At 33.9% G+C, this 14,430-nt stretch overlaps 1 protein-coding gene across 2 annotated transcripts; it reads right to left on the bottom strand.

Annotated features, from left to right (window-relative positions):
• Positions 1-653: 653 nt before the first annotated feature.
• LOC133197365 (monocarboxylate transporter 4-like) lies at positions 654-13,400 on the bottom strand. Of its 2 annotated transcripts, none has more exons than XM_061333360.1 (7): positions 13,242-13,400; positions 5,537-5,854; positions 5,287-5,430; positions 4,135-5,187; positions 3,706-3,996; positions 3,399-3,524; positions 654-3,254 (listed from the first exon to the last, which is right to left on the bottom strand). In XM_061333360.1, exons 2-7 carry the CDS (start codon positions 5,799-5,801, stop codon positions 3,043-3,045), a joined length of 2,091 nt encoding a protein of 696 aa, XP_061189344.1. In that variant the 5' UTR covers positions 5,802-5,854; positions 13,242-13,400; the 3' UTR covers positions 654-3,042. The 2 variants fall into 2 exon arrangements, with proteins under 2 accessions (XP_061189344.1, XP_061189345.1); XM_061333361.1 differs by lacking the exon at positions 13,242-13,400 and adding an exon at positions 9,394-9,539.
• Between the last annotated feature and the right edge of the window lie 1,030 nt (positions 13,401-14,430).

Here is a 14,430-nt window from a genome sequence, read left to right as displayed (position 1 = left end):
TATTCATTTCATTAGATTTTACAGAATCTTGAAATGGTATCATATATTCTGGGACACCCTGTATGTTTGGAAGTTATTTTCCTCTTTTATAATCGAAATCTTTGGAAAGGTATCGCGGGAAAGAGGTATGTTTTATTAATACAACAATAAAACAATGGTAGTACACGTATATTAAATCTTAAAGATCTATGAATTATTTAAAGATAATATTGTTCGAAAATTAAACATTTGGAAAATGTATGCCTTCAATTTACAGCTTAGTCCTGTTCGTCGTTTTTAATTAATTTTTTTTTTATGATTTTGAAAATAAATTAATTTGAATTGTCTTGATACGAGATACTGAAACATGATAAAATTAAGCACGTGTTATGACTTTGCTCTGCGGTCATACATTACAAGTTTTTGTTTTCTATAGTAAGTGATTATATAGTGTAAAGACGTTCAAAGTACACCTTGTGACCACGCACAAATCTTAATCACAGTTACTTTCAACAGATGACCTACATTCACCTTCCACCAAAAAGTTAGAACCATTTAGTACCGATTTTAATGATATCAGATTTTAATCTTTGGTTTATCATGTATTGAGTAGCTCTTTATTTCTCTCTCTCCTGAATTGATACAGGTACTTAATGGTAAGGAAAACAAAACCATTGTTTTTCTTTGTAGAACTTTAATATATATGGCAACAGATATGATGTACACAATAACCAAGTTCAAATTGCATCACAAAGTGACATCATATTATACAAAACACAGAAACTAGAAATCGCCATATTCTTTCATCTTCCACATTAAATATATTTTTAAAAGTGCACCAAATGTGGATTAATTTTATAAATTCATTTCTTATATATCCTATTCCAATTAGCAATTAAATTTTTAAACACATACATCTCTATTATTGTCTACAACTTATGCGAGATCAACATTTCCACATTTAAAACGCTTCATTCACTTGTGAAGACAGTAAAAATCAATAAAAATAAGTATTTCAAACAGCAAATATGGGCGGACCGGATTTAAGATCAACATCAATTCATCATTTTCGAAAAACCCGTCACTTAAAATAAATTCACAAAATCCTGGATCCGCCCTTTTAATGCTTGTGAACCCACTGTGTTGTGCGCGACACATCTGTAAAATGATACTATGTTCTCAAAGTTGATATATCGTTTTAATGTAATTTTATTATAACACAAGTACAATAAAACAATTCATAAATGCCCTATATATTGTTTGACTTTCAAGTCAGCTATATACACCTATATAACTGAGGGGACAATTTTTTTTCTCTCTTGTATGCCATTTAAAACACCAATCTTCCACTCAAGAGAACAAAAACTCCTAACAAATTTGAATCACATTCTCATGAAACAGGGTTATGGGAAGGGAGTTATAAATTGAAAACTATGTTCACACTCACACAATTTAGATCCAGCACAAACAATCTATCGTTCACAACCGTCTAGGTCACCAAAGCTCTTTTTTAAATGTGATACTGACCAGCAAATGTATGAACAAGAATAGAACCTGAACAGGGTGACAAAGCTAAAATGTGAAGCAGCTGTTAAAATCAATCCTAGCAATAAAATCATTTAATACTTATGTAAAATCACCCTGACAAGCGAATCTAGTGCATAATACATAACAGTAATATCATTTTTTTCCTACAGGGTTAACAGCAGACAAAACAAATGAAGTCTCTGCGCCCTTCATTATCAAATGTTTAAGGTACATCGTACATAATTATATATATAATATGGATTATATAAAGAAAACAAGATACTAGTATAACGCATTTTTTTTTTTTACAATGATGCATCATAACACAAAAATGAAGATTAAACACATGCATTCACAAAACATACATAAACGTGTGAAAGGAAACAACTGGCTTTAAAATGTCGAGTTTAGGAGGAACTATCCAAATTTAAAAGCTTTTTGTTAGAGACATATTTGACTAATAATAAAAAAAAAATCAAAATGAAAATGTGAAAACAAATGAAGTCGTCTTCAATACATCTTTTCCAATGTGACAAAGTACATTATTTGAAAAAGCCCTGAATTATCCCCCTTAGCATCGTTGATGATATTTCATGTAAAACTTTGTTGAAATAGATAGTGATGTGTATTGCACATGATTATATGCAAAGGCACTTAAACTCGTCAATCCCAGTCTATTTTCTTGCCCACTGCTTAACACGTCTTTGGAGCATGAGACAAAATACTATAGTAACAAAACAAAAGAAAATAGCACTTGGCCATGATAGCATTATGCAAATACTTAAAAGTAGCACTGCGGGTTATAAGCAGATAGTTTGTATATAAATAGAAATTGTTATAAACATTATCATTAGCCATTCATTATTAGTAACTTCTAAAATCATAACAAGATTCCAAAATACACAACTGGATGTAACGAATCGAATATAACATAGATAATAATATATATCTACCAAATGATTAAAATCTGCCATTATCAGTTTTCAAGTAAGAATAACATTCAAGTCCATCATTACATAAAAAAAAAAAAACTTTGATCATAACAAAATTCATCGACGCAAAGAACATGTTTATAAGCGTTCTGCGAATTAAGTTTAAAAACAAGCAAAAAGTACCTTTAAGGTACTTTACACACTCCAAACCAGACTATAGACCTTAACAGTCAGTCCTTCAAATCTGAGATCCTTAATAAGCAATGACGTCACACTCCTTCTGTGGCAAATCTAGTCTTCACACTTGAAAGACTGATCAACTTTGTTGATGTGGCACTTTATAATTGTTTTATTTATGTTGGATTCCTCTTTCACACATCAAATTACCGCATGGACATGAACAACACAAAATTTGTACAACGTCAACGCACAACATTCAAAATCGCTTTTTGTACGAAAAAGTCAATTTTTGACCAGAGTCAAAATCTTTGAAAAGCAGACAGTCTGTCCCGCAGTCAGTCACATTCAATCATCAGCACCAAAAATCCCTGCACAAGATGTCCGTGTAAATTATAGTTTTGTTTTTAAAACAAAACGTGTCTGCTTACAATCTGGAGTCCGGAAGTTTTACCTGTTCGATCATTTCTAATTCCGAATCCATCGGATAATCCACCATTTCTTCCTCCTCATAATGCGCATGGACGTCACGTGGCTTGAGCATCGTCATAAAACAGCCGAAGATACCCGCCACTGCTAATAGGGATCCCGACAGGTAAAATACAGAGTCAATACTACCAGTTAATTCCTTCATTCGACCTACAAAAGCATGTATAAAGGCATAAAGTTGCGATGTATATTAAAAAAAAAATAAAAATAAGGTTCTTACTAATAAAAAAATAATTAAAAAAGGAAGCAAAAATCAAACAAAACAAACAAAAACCACCAGTCAGGACTTCTTACCAGCTAATGGTGAACCTGCAATAGTTGCAATTCCCTGAAACAAGAGGAGTAATCCAAATGATGACGTCAAACGGTCTAATCCAATTAAATCTACCAAGACAATGGAGCGAAGAGAAAGGAATCCGGCTGAAAATGAGAAGAACACAATTATAAATATGATACCCTTTAAAGCTTTCAAGAATACATGCTGTCTTCTACAAAGTTTAGAATTCAGTTTAATGTGTATGATTTGTCACAAACAAATTTATATTGTTTACTAGAGGACAATGCAATTCTGGTTCTTGAATAGTGTTTTTCAAATTTTTACCAGTAAAAAAGCCAAATCCTATAGCAAATATTGTCATCTGCGCACTTCCGTCTAGGAAAGGACAGAGAAGAGTAACGATTCCGGCTAGAACCAGTGACCCGTTGTTGATAAGGTAGGTGTTTGACCACGGCCGATCAGCCACCCATCCAATTAAAACACGACCTATTGTTGTAGCAATGCCAAGAATGGAGAAGATAAACAGGGTTCCGTCATCGTCAGTAACCCTGGCACCCTTTCCTTTACTCATGCTCTCCATTTTCAATGGAATGAAGAAATAAGGAATAAAAAATCCTAAAAAAGAAAATAAAAAATTATTACACTCTCTACCAAGTCTAGAACTAATATATCTTTGAACTCGTTACTCGTTTGAGAGGGGGAAAATTGGTTTTGGTATAGGGAGAGGACTGGAGTAGTGCACACAATACTTACCTAGCATGCTGAGAAAGCTGGTAAATGCGTAGAGAACAAACGCTTTTTCTTTCAGTAAACTGAGATCAAAGAGGTTGGAGATGTAGAGGCACCATCCAGGGATTTCCCGCTGTGACGAGTATTCCTCAATTTCATCAATGGTAACCTCGCCAGCAAATCTGACACTCGAGTTCAATGACGTCATCAAACTTTCCGGGGACAGATAAGTATTGGCCGAACTCCTCACGCTCCCTGAGCTTCGCCCCAAATAATGAGTTTGTTTTATAGAGCTAGGATCCAACAGGTTGCTACTTTCTTCATTCGTCCTACTGACAAAACTCGATTGTCTGGATAAGCCAGCTTCGTCCTTTTCCAACATATCCATCAAATTCTCCGGAGTTGGATTGTCTGGCATGCAGGCCACGCTACCGTTCCCGCTGTCTCTCCTTCTCTCGTAATCACGTTTCCTACGGGTGGATCTAATAGGAGTGGGGGTCAGGTCTTTCTTTTCCTGTACTGGAGTTGATGGAACACTCTCCACAATGTTAATAATCATGTTGTTGTTATAACCTACAGGAGTTATTATCAGACTGTTTTTACTGCGATTTAAGCTTCCAGAACTAAATCCGAGTTCCTTTTTCAGACGATTAATGTAAGAAACACTTTTATTTCTCAAGTCAATTTTATCAATTTTAATGAGTCTATTGTCTTTTGTTATAATACAATTGTCCAACGATCCATTTGAAATCGTCCTCTGGCGTTCCTTTTCTGCAATAAGTGCTTTCATGATAGATCCACGAGTGACAATACCCCTTTTCATTCTTTTCTTGGAAACTGAGGCTATTGGTCTAAAGAGAGCTCCACAAACAGCACAATTCAAAACAAGACCTGCCACTATAACCAAACTCTGCTTCCAATCATACTCCTCCAGAAGATTTCTGTTGATTGGAGCGAAGATCAACGCCCCAATTCCAGATCCACAGACGGCAATGCCGGTTGCGAAAGCCCTCTTCCGTTCAAACCAGTAGCCGATGATGACAATTGACGGCAGGTATATCAATCCCATTCCGATTCCTTCAATAAAGCAAAGTCGCATAAGTGAAATGAGATTACAATAAATCTTGAAGAAGTTTTTTTTAATGTACCAAAAGCTTTTAATATTTCTGTACAAACCTCCAACGACCCCATATAAGAACATCAGGACCTCTATGGATGGAGCGCAAGTGCTCACAAGGAACGCGATGCATGTCAAAAGACTGCCAAAAATGCAAATCTTCCTGCAGCCGAACTTGTTTGCTAGGGCACTCACAAGGGGTCCTAAAAATTGAAAGAAATATTAAACATACACGTATAAATATATAAATAAAAATGTGTAAATATACGTATAAATCCCCAATTTTTGTCACCTTCTTCAAATACTAACCTGCCATTAGGTAACATCCTACTAGTAGGGAACCCACCAACACACTTTTGGAGTCGTCTGCTCCATAATAGTCTATAATGTCCTGCACATATATGCCGAATGTGAAACAGATTCCATCCACGATCACGTTACAGACAAATGCTCCAAACACAATAACCCAGCCCCAACCTCCGTCTGGGCATCTGGACTTGGCCCGGGGCTCGGGCTCGGGCTCGATTTCAATGTCCTTTTCACTGACATTATCTAAGAATGTTCTACCCGTCATTTTCCCGTCAAGTTGACACTGTTCACCAGTTGTCAAATCACATCGTCCAGATTCTATAAAAAAAGGAGACATGAGAATTTGTTGGTAAACTTGACTATTTTCTATGCATATCTTTCGGGGCGTCTCCTGCTCATTTGAACCTGAAATGTATCTTTATTGACAAACTCCAGTATCACAATGAAAATAGATTTCTATGATATGATGATGATAATGAATGTGTTGGTAAATATAAACATACAAACATAGAATAGTTTACAATTTTTTAAGTATATGTACATGTCAGATGATCTGAAGTGTTGCGAAAATTGCCAACAATGGCTGTTCTTCGAAATTAAATTTTATACTTAATTATATATATTATTTTCGTCGAAATCGCCCCGTTTTTCTCTATAAAAAAATATAATTTAGTTTTTCTCTATAAAAAATATAATTTTTTAGTTGAACGCCTCTCTCTTTCTTTATTTTTATTTATTTATTCATTTATTTTGTTGTTGTTGTTTCTTTGTTTGGATGTACAAATAACATAGATGTAGAGAAAGTACAATTAGAAAAACCGCTTACGATTCCAAACTTACTACTGCACATAATGTCTTCAACAACTCCCTTTGTTTTACGATCTATTTGTGTACAAATATCTAGGGCGCATTATTTCTGACAGAAATGAATACTCGAGCTCATTATTAAATGTTTCAGTGTCTCGGCATTGACCTAATGCAGAGAAAGGTTCCGCATGATGAACGCGTGATCGTCTTTTTGCCACATTTGTATATAATACCTGGCCGTATGTTTTAGCATGTAGTGAACAACCAAAACTAATTGGCCTTTAATATACAGAAAGTCGAGTGGAAATAGACGACAAAAAATCGCATTGTTTTCCAGTCTTATGTATATTGAATGGTATCCAAGTGATTGTATTTGAACACAACATTCGTAAGCAAAAGAATTAATAAACTTCTTTCTTGAAACAGATTTTCGTTGTCCGACACACTGTAGATGCAAGTGAAACACAATTGGATGGTTTTGGCAAGATGGACGCAAAGGCATACAGGTTTATGGCGGGCTGACCGAAGACGACATTCACATAGTGTGCAGTACCTCGTCGGCTTTGATTGCACGATGGCTGAGAACAATTCCCGTTACTTGTCTTCACTAATAAACGACTACTATTCGTGCCATACTGATATGGAACTCTGGATACCTATCTTTACATGAAGAATCCCCTTCTTAATCTAATATTGCACGTTCTCACACTCACAGATACTAGTTGTATATGATATCGCCGATTTAGTTGTGTACATGTTGAAAAATTGTCCACAGATGTTGATATGTATACTCTATTAAAATCTATTTCTATCTAATAGGCAGTGTATTTATTAGCAAATTCTAAGTCCTGATGCATCTGGCAACAAATGCAATGTTACAACTACGGTTCAATATTGATTTAAGCCGGTGGTCATTCAAAGAAATGTGGTTATGGCAACCTCATCTGCGTCTTTTGTCGACAATCGACGTTTTCACCTTTTCCATCCCTTCTGTCAGGAATCATGATCCAATTCCCCGATTCCAACATGTTTCCAATGAATAGATTCATCGATCTTTAAAATTCGGTAGAGAGTAATATTCAGATATAAATGCATCAAACATTTTTAAAATTGTTTCAGTTTGTTTCATTTTTTCCTCTTGGTGTAAGAGAGATAAGAAAAAAAAAGGAAAAAGATTTCGAAAACTCAAGACATAAGAACGAACTTTAACAAGTAGATTTTGTGACCAGTGTTCAAATGAAGTTGTAGTCTTGTTATGGACGAGACTCTTTCTGTGTTTAAAGACTAACCTCATTTGTACACTGGTCACTACTGGTAGCATAAATTCGAACAAATGGGTGATTTATCTTCGCTTACTTGCGTCATTTTTCCTCGTGGCAAGTAACCGGTCAGTGGGTTTAACTAAGTAAATACAAACGCGGTCATCGAAGGTTGCTTATCAAAAATTAAACAAATTTGTATAGATGTCTGTTAAGACTAAGAGAAGAACACTGGGGTCAGATACCTCTTCTGTTTAATCTGCGGTAAATAACAGCGACTTGTGAAGAGTGAATGTACGATAATATGTAGTTTTTTATCCTCGCAAAAAAAGTCAGGACATCGACAGTCATTTGGCGCCAGGTTGCGCGGTCTTCGTATGAGATTCGTTGACAGCAATTGGGTCGGTACACAGATTTTGATGAAAATAATGTAGTTTGTAACGGGATGGACGAGACTTTTGTCTCCAACCCTGACAGTGTTAGTCAATACAGTGCTCAATAGTCAGCTCGTTGTACTTCTATTTTATTTATATAGACAGTTGTTCAACTGATGTTAAATGGCTAGATTAAATGTGACCTAAAAAGTGACTTCGAATAAATCAAATTACGCACTAATACTGACCTAGAATTGATAACAACCGTGTCAAGGCTCAGATTGAAAACTAAAACTTGTAAATAAACATATTTCTGTATCCTACATTCAAATTTATTCTGCTTGACCACCAAGTCATAAAAAGTAGGATCCGCCCAGCATTAAACGTCGAGTCTTTGATCGATAACTGATGGACTATTGACATTAACAGCTGTTCAAAACCAAAAAGTCGGTCATAACTCAGTAAATGACCAGTCATTAAACAACTGCTGACCACAAGTCACATTACAAGCAGTTTCCTGGTATTTGCTGATGGTCTAAGAGGAAAACAAATCGATTAACCTATCCCACAGAATCCGCGTCACTGGACATCGTACTTACCGGTTGTGTACTGTAAGCCACATATTTCTAGTAAATAGCCAGTATATTTATTTCAAATTATTAGTATAACAGATAAAGCACAAAAAAAAACTGAAAGTTGGGAAATGCCCATTTCCCTAGATAACAATACTAATCACATCCACAATCTTTTATTTAACCATATACTTTCAGGCAATATAACTACCCATAGTAAACATAGAGTAAATAAAAAAAATGTTAAAAAATATTTTGTTCAATATGTCCTTTCCAAATTATGAATCATTTCTTGCGTAATATCCATTATTCATAAATGGTACTTTCGTTTTTAAAATAAATTAGATTCCTCTTAAGCCTTGAATTTTATAATTTAATCTTTATTTGAAAGTCACCTACAAAACATCAAAATTTTACTTTAAAATTATGATTGATAACTTGTTGCGAAGTCTCCAGCTCATATATATATATATCTCACGACATTGGGCGATATCCCTTGTTGGCCTCATTATCAATCACTTGTACGATGTCACCTCCTAGCAAAAGCATATTTCGGGACGAAAACTCCATCAATACACTTTACATTCTATGCAGAAAGATTTACAATGCAAATTTTTTTTTTTTGCCAGCGCGAACTGGTCATTAAAAAACGGACACGTAAGAAGGTCGGACTGATCTACATTTTAAGAGGCCCTCCTAAAGGGACATGCCCGATAATGACAAAAACTGCATGGCTGATTAAATATTTTTCACTTAAATTTACAAACATGAGAAGTAATTTGTTTTTCCTCATATACTTCACGTAAATATTCAACTCTAAACAAAAATCTGGAAAAAAAACTTACTCTATTACGAAGTTTTATATATGGCATGCACGTTGTTATCCATTATCCAATTCTTTTGTCATAGTTTATGATTCCAGTTCATATACTAACTGTTTTTCCAATTATGCTATGAACCTATCACATATTGAAACAAATCTAGTTAATATAACGATCAATTAACATGTCCGTACTCTCATGTTCCTTCACACATCAAGTCACTGTTTCTCGTTAGGCATCCATCTTGAAAATGTTGTTTATCGTTTCGTAAATCGGGTCACTGCTTCAATGAAGGGCAAGGTCTTATGCTAACAAAAAAGCAGATCCGCTAAATTGTTCGAGTTAACGGACCAAACAAAAAGTACTAGCATTTATACAGCGGGGTTTCTAAATCATTTTTGGATTACTTAAAATGTTTTTGGTTTTCAGTTACTGTGTGAACGTTATGGTTATAATAGAACACAACCCTCATTTACATTAAAATAAATAAAGATTATTTATCGTAATATTCATATGGCACCCATTACTATGTCATAAACTATTTAATATCTATTAGTTTTTTGTTCTAAAGGTTAATATTCTAAGCGAATCTCATAAGTTAATCGGCCAGTAAATTAAATACACTGTTCCATAGTCCCCCCTCTCTCTACATTGTATTTCAACATCAATCTGCCAATTTGATATTAATAAAAATTTCTCCGGAGTAGACAATAATCTGACTATATATATAACATACATGTCATGGATTATATCCGGAAGACCACTTATTTAAAAGCATGTTAAAGCCGAGGGTTATTTTTAGTTGCTGATGTTAGCAAAATGAGCGAGTTGCTACTCAGACCTTTATTTCACGCTATGGTAAACCTGTATACTTATTATCAGCTGTTCAATAAGTAAAACCACACTGCTTTTGAGCCCCGAACAAAAAGCTTTGTGTTCCCTTTAAATTTCTGTGCAATACCTTTAGCACACCGCCCCCTTAAGTGCCTCTACAGGCGCTTTGATCCGTGAGTCAGAATCAAAGACCTTGACCCTTTATTCTGCAGCGGTGCATTTATATATCAATATGAGGTACGACAGGGGGAAAATCCATTTTATGAAAAGAGTTTGTTAACTTGGAATTGTACTTTATGTGAATAAAGAATAAATTCATCACACTTTAATTTACCCAAAACTTTTTTTTTCTTTGAAAAATCAAATTCTAATAAAAAGGTAAATGCTGTAATATATTTTCTCGAGTTGAAGTAATTAATGTTTAATTTGAAAAACGATGTGATTTCTCCCGTTTTTGATTGAATATATTTTTCTACATGATAAGAGTTCATTTTCTTTCTTTTTTTTAAATAATAACATTTTTTTAAAACATAATTAGCATTGAACAAAGCGCGCAGAATCAATCTCGACCCTTTGCCCCCATTCAAGGCCAGCAAGTGCCCGTCTCAGAACCTGGTTATATTTAAAAGATGGCAGGTGACATGAAAACTCAACCTTTCATGACACAAGGGGTAATCCATAGAACAATGAATAGTTCAAAAAATGTCCGAAATTTGAGTCAAAGCGCCGGATTATGTTTTAAAGTAATTCAATGGTAGCAAACCATGGTCATGAGGGTTCAGGTGATAAAAAAAAATTGCTGAATCGCTGATTTTACAAAAAAGCTAAAAGTTTGAGATGAGTTTTCAATAGCAAAAGGTATTCAGAGAAAGAGCAGAAATCAAAAGAGGAATAAACATACCAGGAAAATAAACTGGCCTTGACTATAATTTCAATCCGAAGTGTGAAAACCATTGATAATGGAAATCAACGTTTCCAAGACTCATTGCGAAAAAAGGCATAGAACTTTAAAAAAAATTCTAAGAGACAAGTTTCTAAGAGACAAGTTTCACACCAAAGAAGAAAAACAGTGCAACTGAGAGCGTTTGTTTATAGAGTCTATTGAAACACAAGAAGGCAGGAATTTGGGGCTACGAGGGGTGGGGTGGGGTTAAAAAACTAAAAATGTAAGAGAACTTCCGTGTTCTTTCTGTTAAAACTCGGTAAAAAGACAAACAAGCAAAATATAAGTAGCGATTTTAATTTATTTGAATAGAACTGCAAAGTGAAATATCTACAATACATTATGAATTGAGACAAGTCTTGTGGCGTGCTTCAAGAACCGTTTACGTTCTTTCCCATATATTTTCAATGGGGTAGAATCACGATTCAAGAATAATCATTTACACGCGCCAAATACACCATTAAACCTATATTATTTTCAATTAATTGTACGATAGTACATAAATCAAATAGACAAAATTTATATTTGCAATAACCGCTAGAGCATACGTCAAGAACGCATCTACTGCAATTAGCATTGTGAGTACCATCTAATACATGTCAATATGGCAATGAATTGGTCAGGTAACTTTGACAAGAAGGAGTTATGCTCAGAGAATGAATGTATGCAGGCCGACTAGCCGTCGCCGGTGCCTGCATTGAACTATCTATAGAATTATATCTTAATTCACGATGTGCTCTTCATCAGAGAGAGGTGGTTTTGAAAAGGAAAGATAGAAAAATTATATTCATTTTTTTTTTACAGAGAAACTAACTACGATGTACATACATACTGGTCAAGTGCTTTAGCTTCGGACTTAAGTCCAATAAAGCAATGACATCTCAATGTAGATATAGAATCCGGATGTAAATAAATTCGCATACTAAATACATCTTTAAGATGCATTTAGTATACGAATTTTCTTTACATAATATGACAAAACTTTAAAATACCATCAGCTACAATCGATAGGTATGCGTAAACCTGATAAAAAATGCATCTGATATAAATGATATGAGATCTTTATGATTTTATTAGAAATTATTTTTATTTAACTATTGTAAATTTGAAGTAATTTGGTTGTATATAAATTTAAATACACGAAACAGTGGATTTAATGTTGTAAAATTTGTATTTCTACAATATTACAATAACCGAATTTATATTTCAACCGATTGCTATCAATTCAAATGTCATGCAATGCAAAGTCATATAACATAGATTTGTGTAAGGAAAATGCCTAATTGTATTAAACATTCGCTTCAACAAAGTTTTCCAATCACCAAATAAATGAATTAATAATTTTGTCAACTAGTGAATGATGAACAGAAGGTTCAACGAGGATAAATAATATTAGTATGATTAGTATAATAAACTCAAAAATATAAACTGAAAATTTAAAACGAAAAGAGTTACCAATTTTTAACCCCATATGACACATCTGTATAAGTAATGAATTTAATCTTTAATAAGTACAATATAGCTTTTAAAATTCATAAATTGAAAAAGTAATATCTTAAATAAATCGATGGTATTCACTCATTCTAATCTGGAATGAATTATGATAATAAGTTGTCATACTCTGTGATAATGGAAACCTCTGTTCCCCAATTTTGATTTTTTCATTGAATGACAACTCCTATGCAATTAACAAACACTTTGCAGAGATAAAATTATTTCAATTCATATGAAAAAACCTTTCAGCTTTTCAAACCATTAAAATATCAGGATCAAAAATTGCAGATCACAGCATATTTCCTATTCGGATCATTATAATATTTTAAACAGTGAATAAATTAATATGAAGACCTTTCATTTGGCGTTATTTCGCTTTCATATTTGAAATTAAGCATGACAGCTCTAAATTTCAATAAAATACCAAAGAAAGAGTTATAATTTTCTTTAATGTTTAAATATTGAAGCTTATTAACGCTCAAACTTCCGTTCGCATTCAATACAGAAATCTATTTGCGGTCGATTATCAGCTGAGCAGAGCGAACAAAGACACTACCTAGAAACTACTTTTAGTTACACAACATGACAGAAAATGACTTACCTTTCACAAAGGAACCTTTTAAGGTGTTCTATTTTGATCATAACACATCCTTTCAGTCATTTCAGTTTTCATTTTGGAGAGTTATTCCCGACCAACATTGTGAACAACCCTTGCCGATCAGCTGTTAGTGCTCCGGTAAATCTGGAGGGCTTGAGTTGAAATCAGCAATTTGATTGGCTGACACCACTACGTAATGTGGCCTATTTATTTATAGTACCTGAGAAAGCATGTTGGAAGATATAAAAATTCTGCAAAAATTGAATTTTACATTTCTACTCAAAAATACCACCTGTATTGTAAAAGCACATAAAAGATGTTGCAATAAGCTTGCAGGTCTGACATTTCTCTGAAATGAATACCATATCTCTGCATCCTTCTGCAAAGCCGGTGTTCTGGTTTCATTAGCTATAAATAGCACCTGCTTATAATATATTGTTAATGCGTAGTATTCGTAAGAAGTGTCCATTGTGGACAAAATTAATATGAACTATGTTCCATTTGATCACTGATAAATCTGAAGCTTGTGTATATTCTTTCAATTTTTCATTAACAGCTTAAATGGTCGTTATGAAGACTAATAAACAAGCGAACAATAAGAGGCTCCAAAGAGGGGCTTTAATACATACTGATTACAAAATTATTTCTCTGTACCGGTGTCCACCCTTAAGTATCACAGTTTACTATATAGTAATATGATTAAACCATGTACCCTTAAACGTTTCATAAGAAATGTTCAAAATTGTTTAAAGTATCGAGGGTATTTGAATATAAAATTATAATAGATATATTTTTGTGGAAAATGAATTGCAGCCACTATAATTGCACTAAAACCTCGGGAAAAAATGTATTTGTATCTTACAGCTGAAAATAAACGCACATTGTTTCAGTATATTCCATCACAAACTCTACAATGGACATCATCGTTTGCGATAGTTACCCTATGTCTTCATTTCAAATTATGCATGTGTGTTTTTGTGTGTGTGTTTGTGTGTAAGTAAATTATTTATTAGAGTTACATGTGTAGTAACACTTTGATACAAATTAAATATTCAGACAACTGGCCCATCGGACCTACATGTCACATATTTTACCGGTTTTTACCGGTATGTATGCTGCTTAAAGTATATGGAGTTTTTCTTTAGGAAAAAGAAGGAAAACATACTACTTTCTAAATTTGACCTAAATAAAG

Source organism: Saccostrea echinata, unplaced genomic scaffold (assembly GCF_033153115.1).
Source record: "Saccostrea echinata isolate AGI-Se365-2 ecotype Australia unplaced genomic scaffold, CSIRO_AGI_Sech_v1 ptg000030l, whole genome shotgun sequence".
In the NCBI taxonomy this organism is placed as follows: domain Eukaryota; kingdom Metazoa; phylum Mollusca; class Bivalvia; order Ostreida; family Ostreidae; genus Saccostrea; species Saccostrea echinata.
The sequence above is the reverse complement of the archived record's forward strand: the minus strand, read 5'-3'. Positions and strand labels throughout refer to the sequence as shown.

What these genes read in the sequence shown, in the direction of transcription:
- LOC133197365 (XM_061333360.1), bottom strand. Translation starts at nt 5,801, where the DNA reads ATGACGGGTAGAACATTCTTAGATAATGTCAGTGAAAAGGACATTGAA. An exon ending in CAGCTTTCTCAGCATGCTAG is followed by an intron (nt 3,997 to 4,134) that starts GTAAGTATTGTG and finishes TTTCTTTTTTAG; the next exon opens with GATTTTTTATTCCTTATTTC. An exon ending in AGGATTTGGCTTTTTTACTG is followed by an intron (nt 3,525 to 3,705) that starts GTAAAAATTTGA and finishes TCTCATTTTCAG; the next exon opens with CCGGATTCCTTTCTCTTCGC.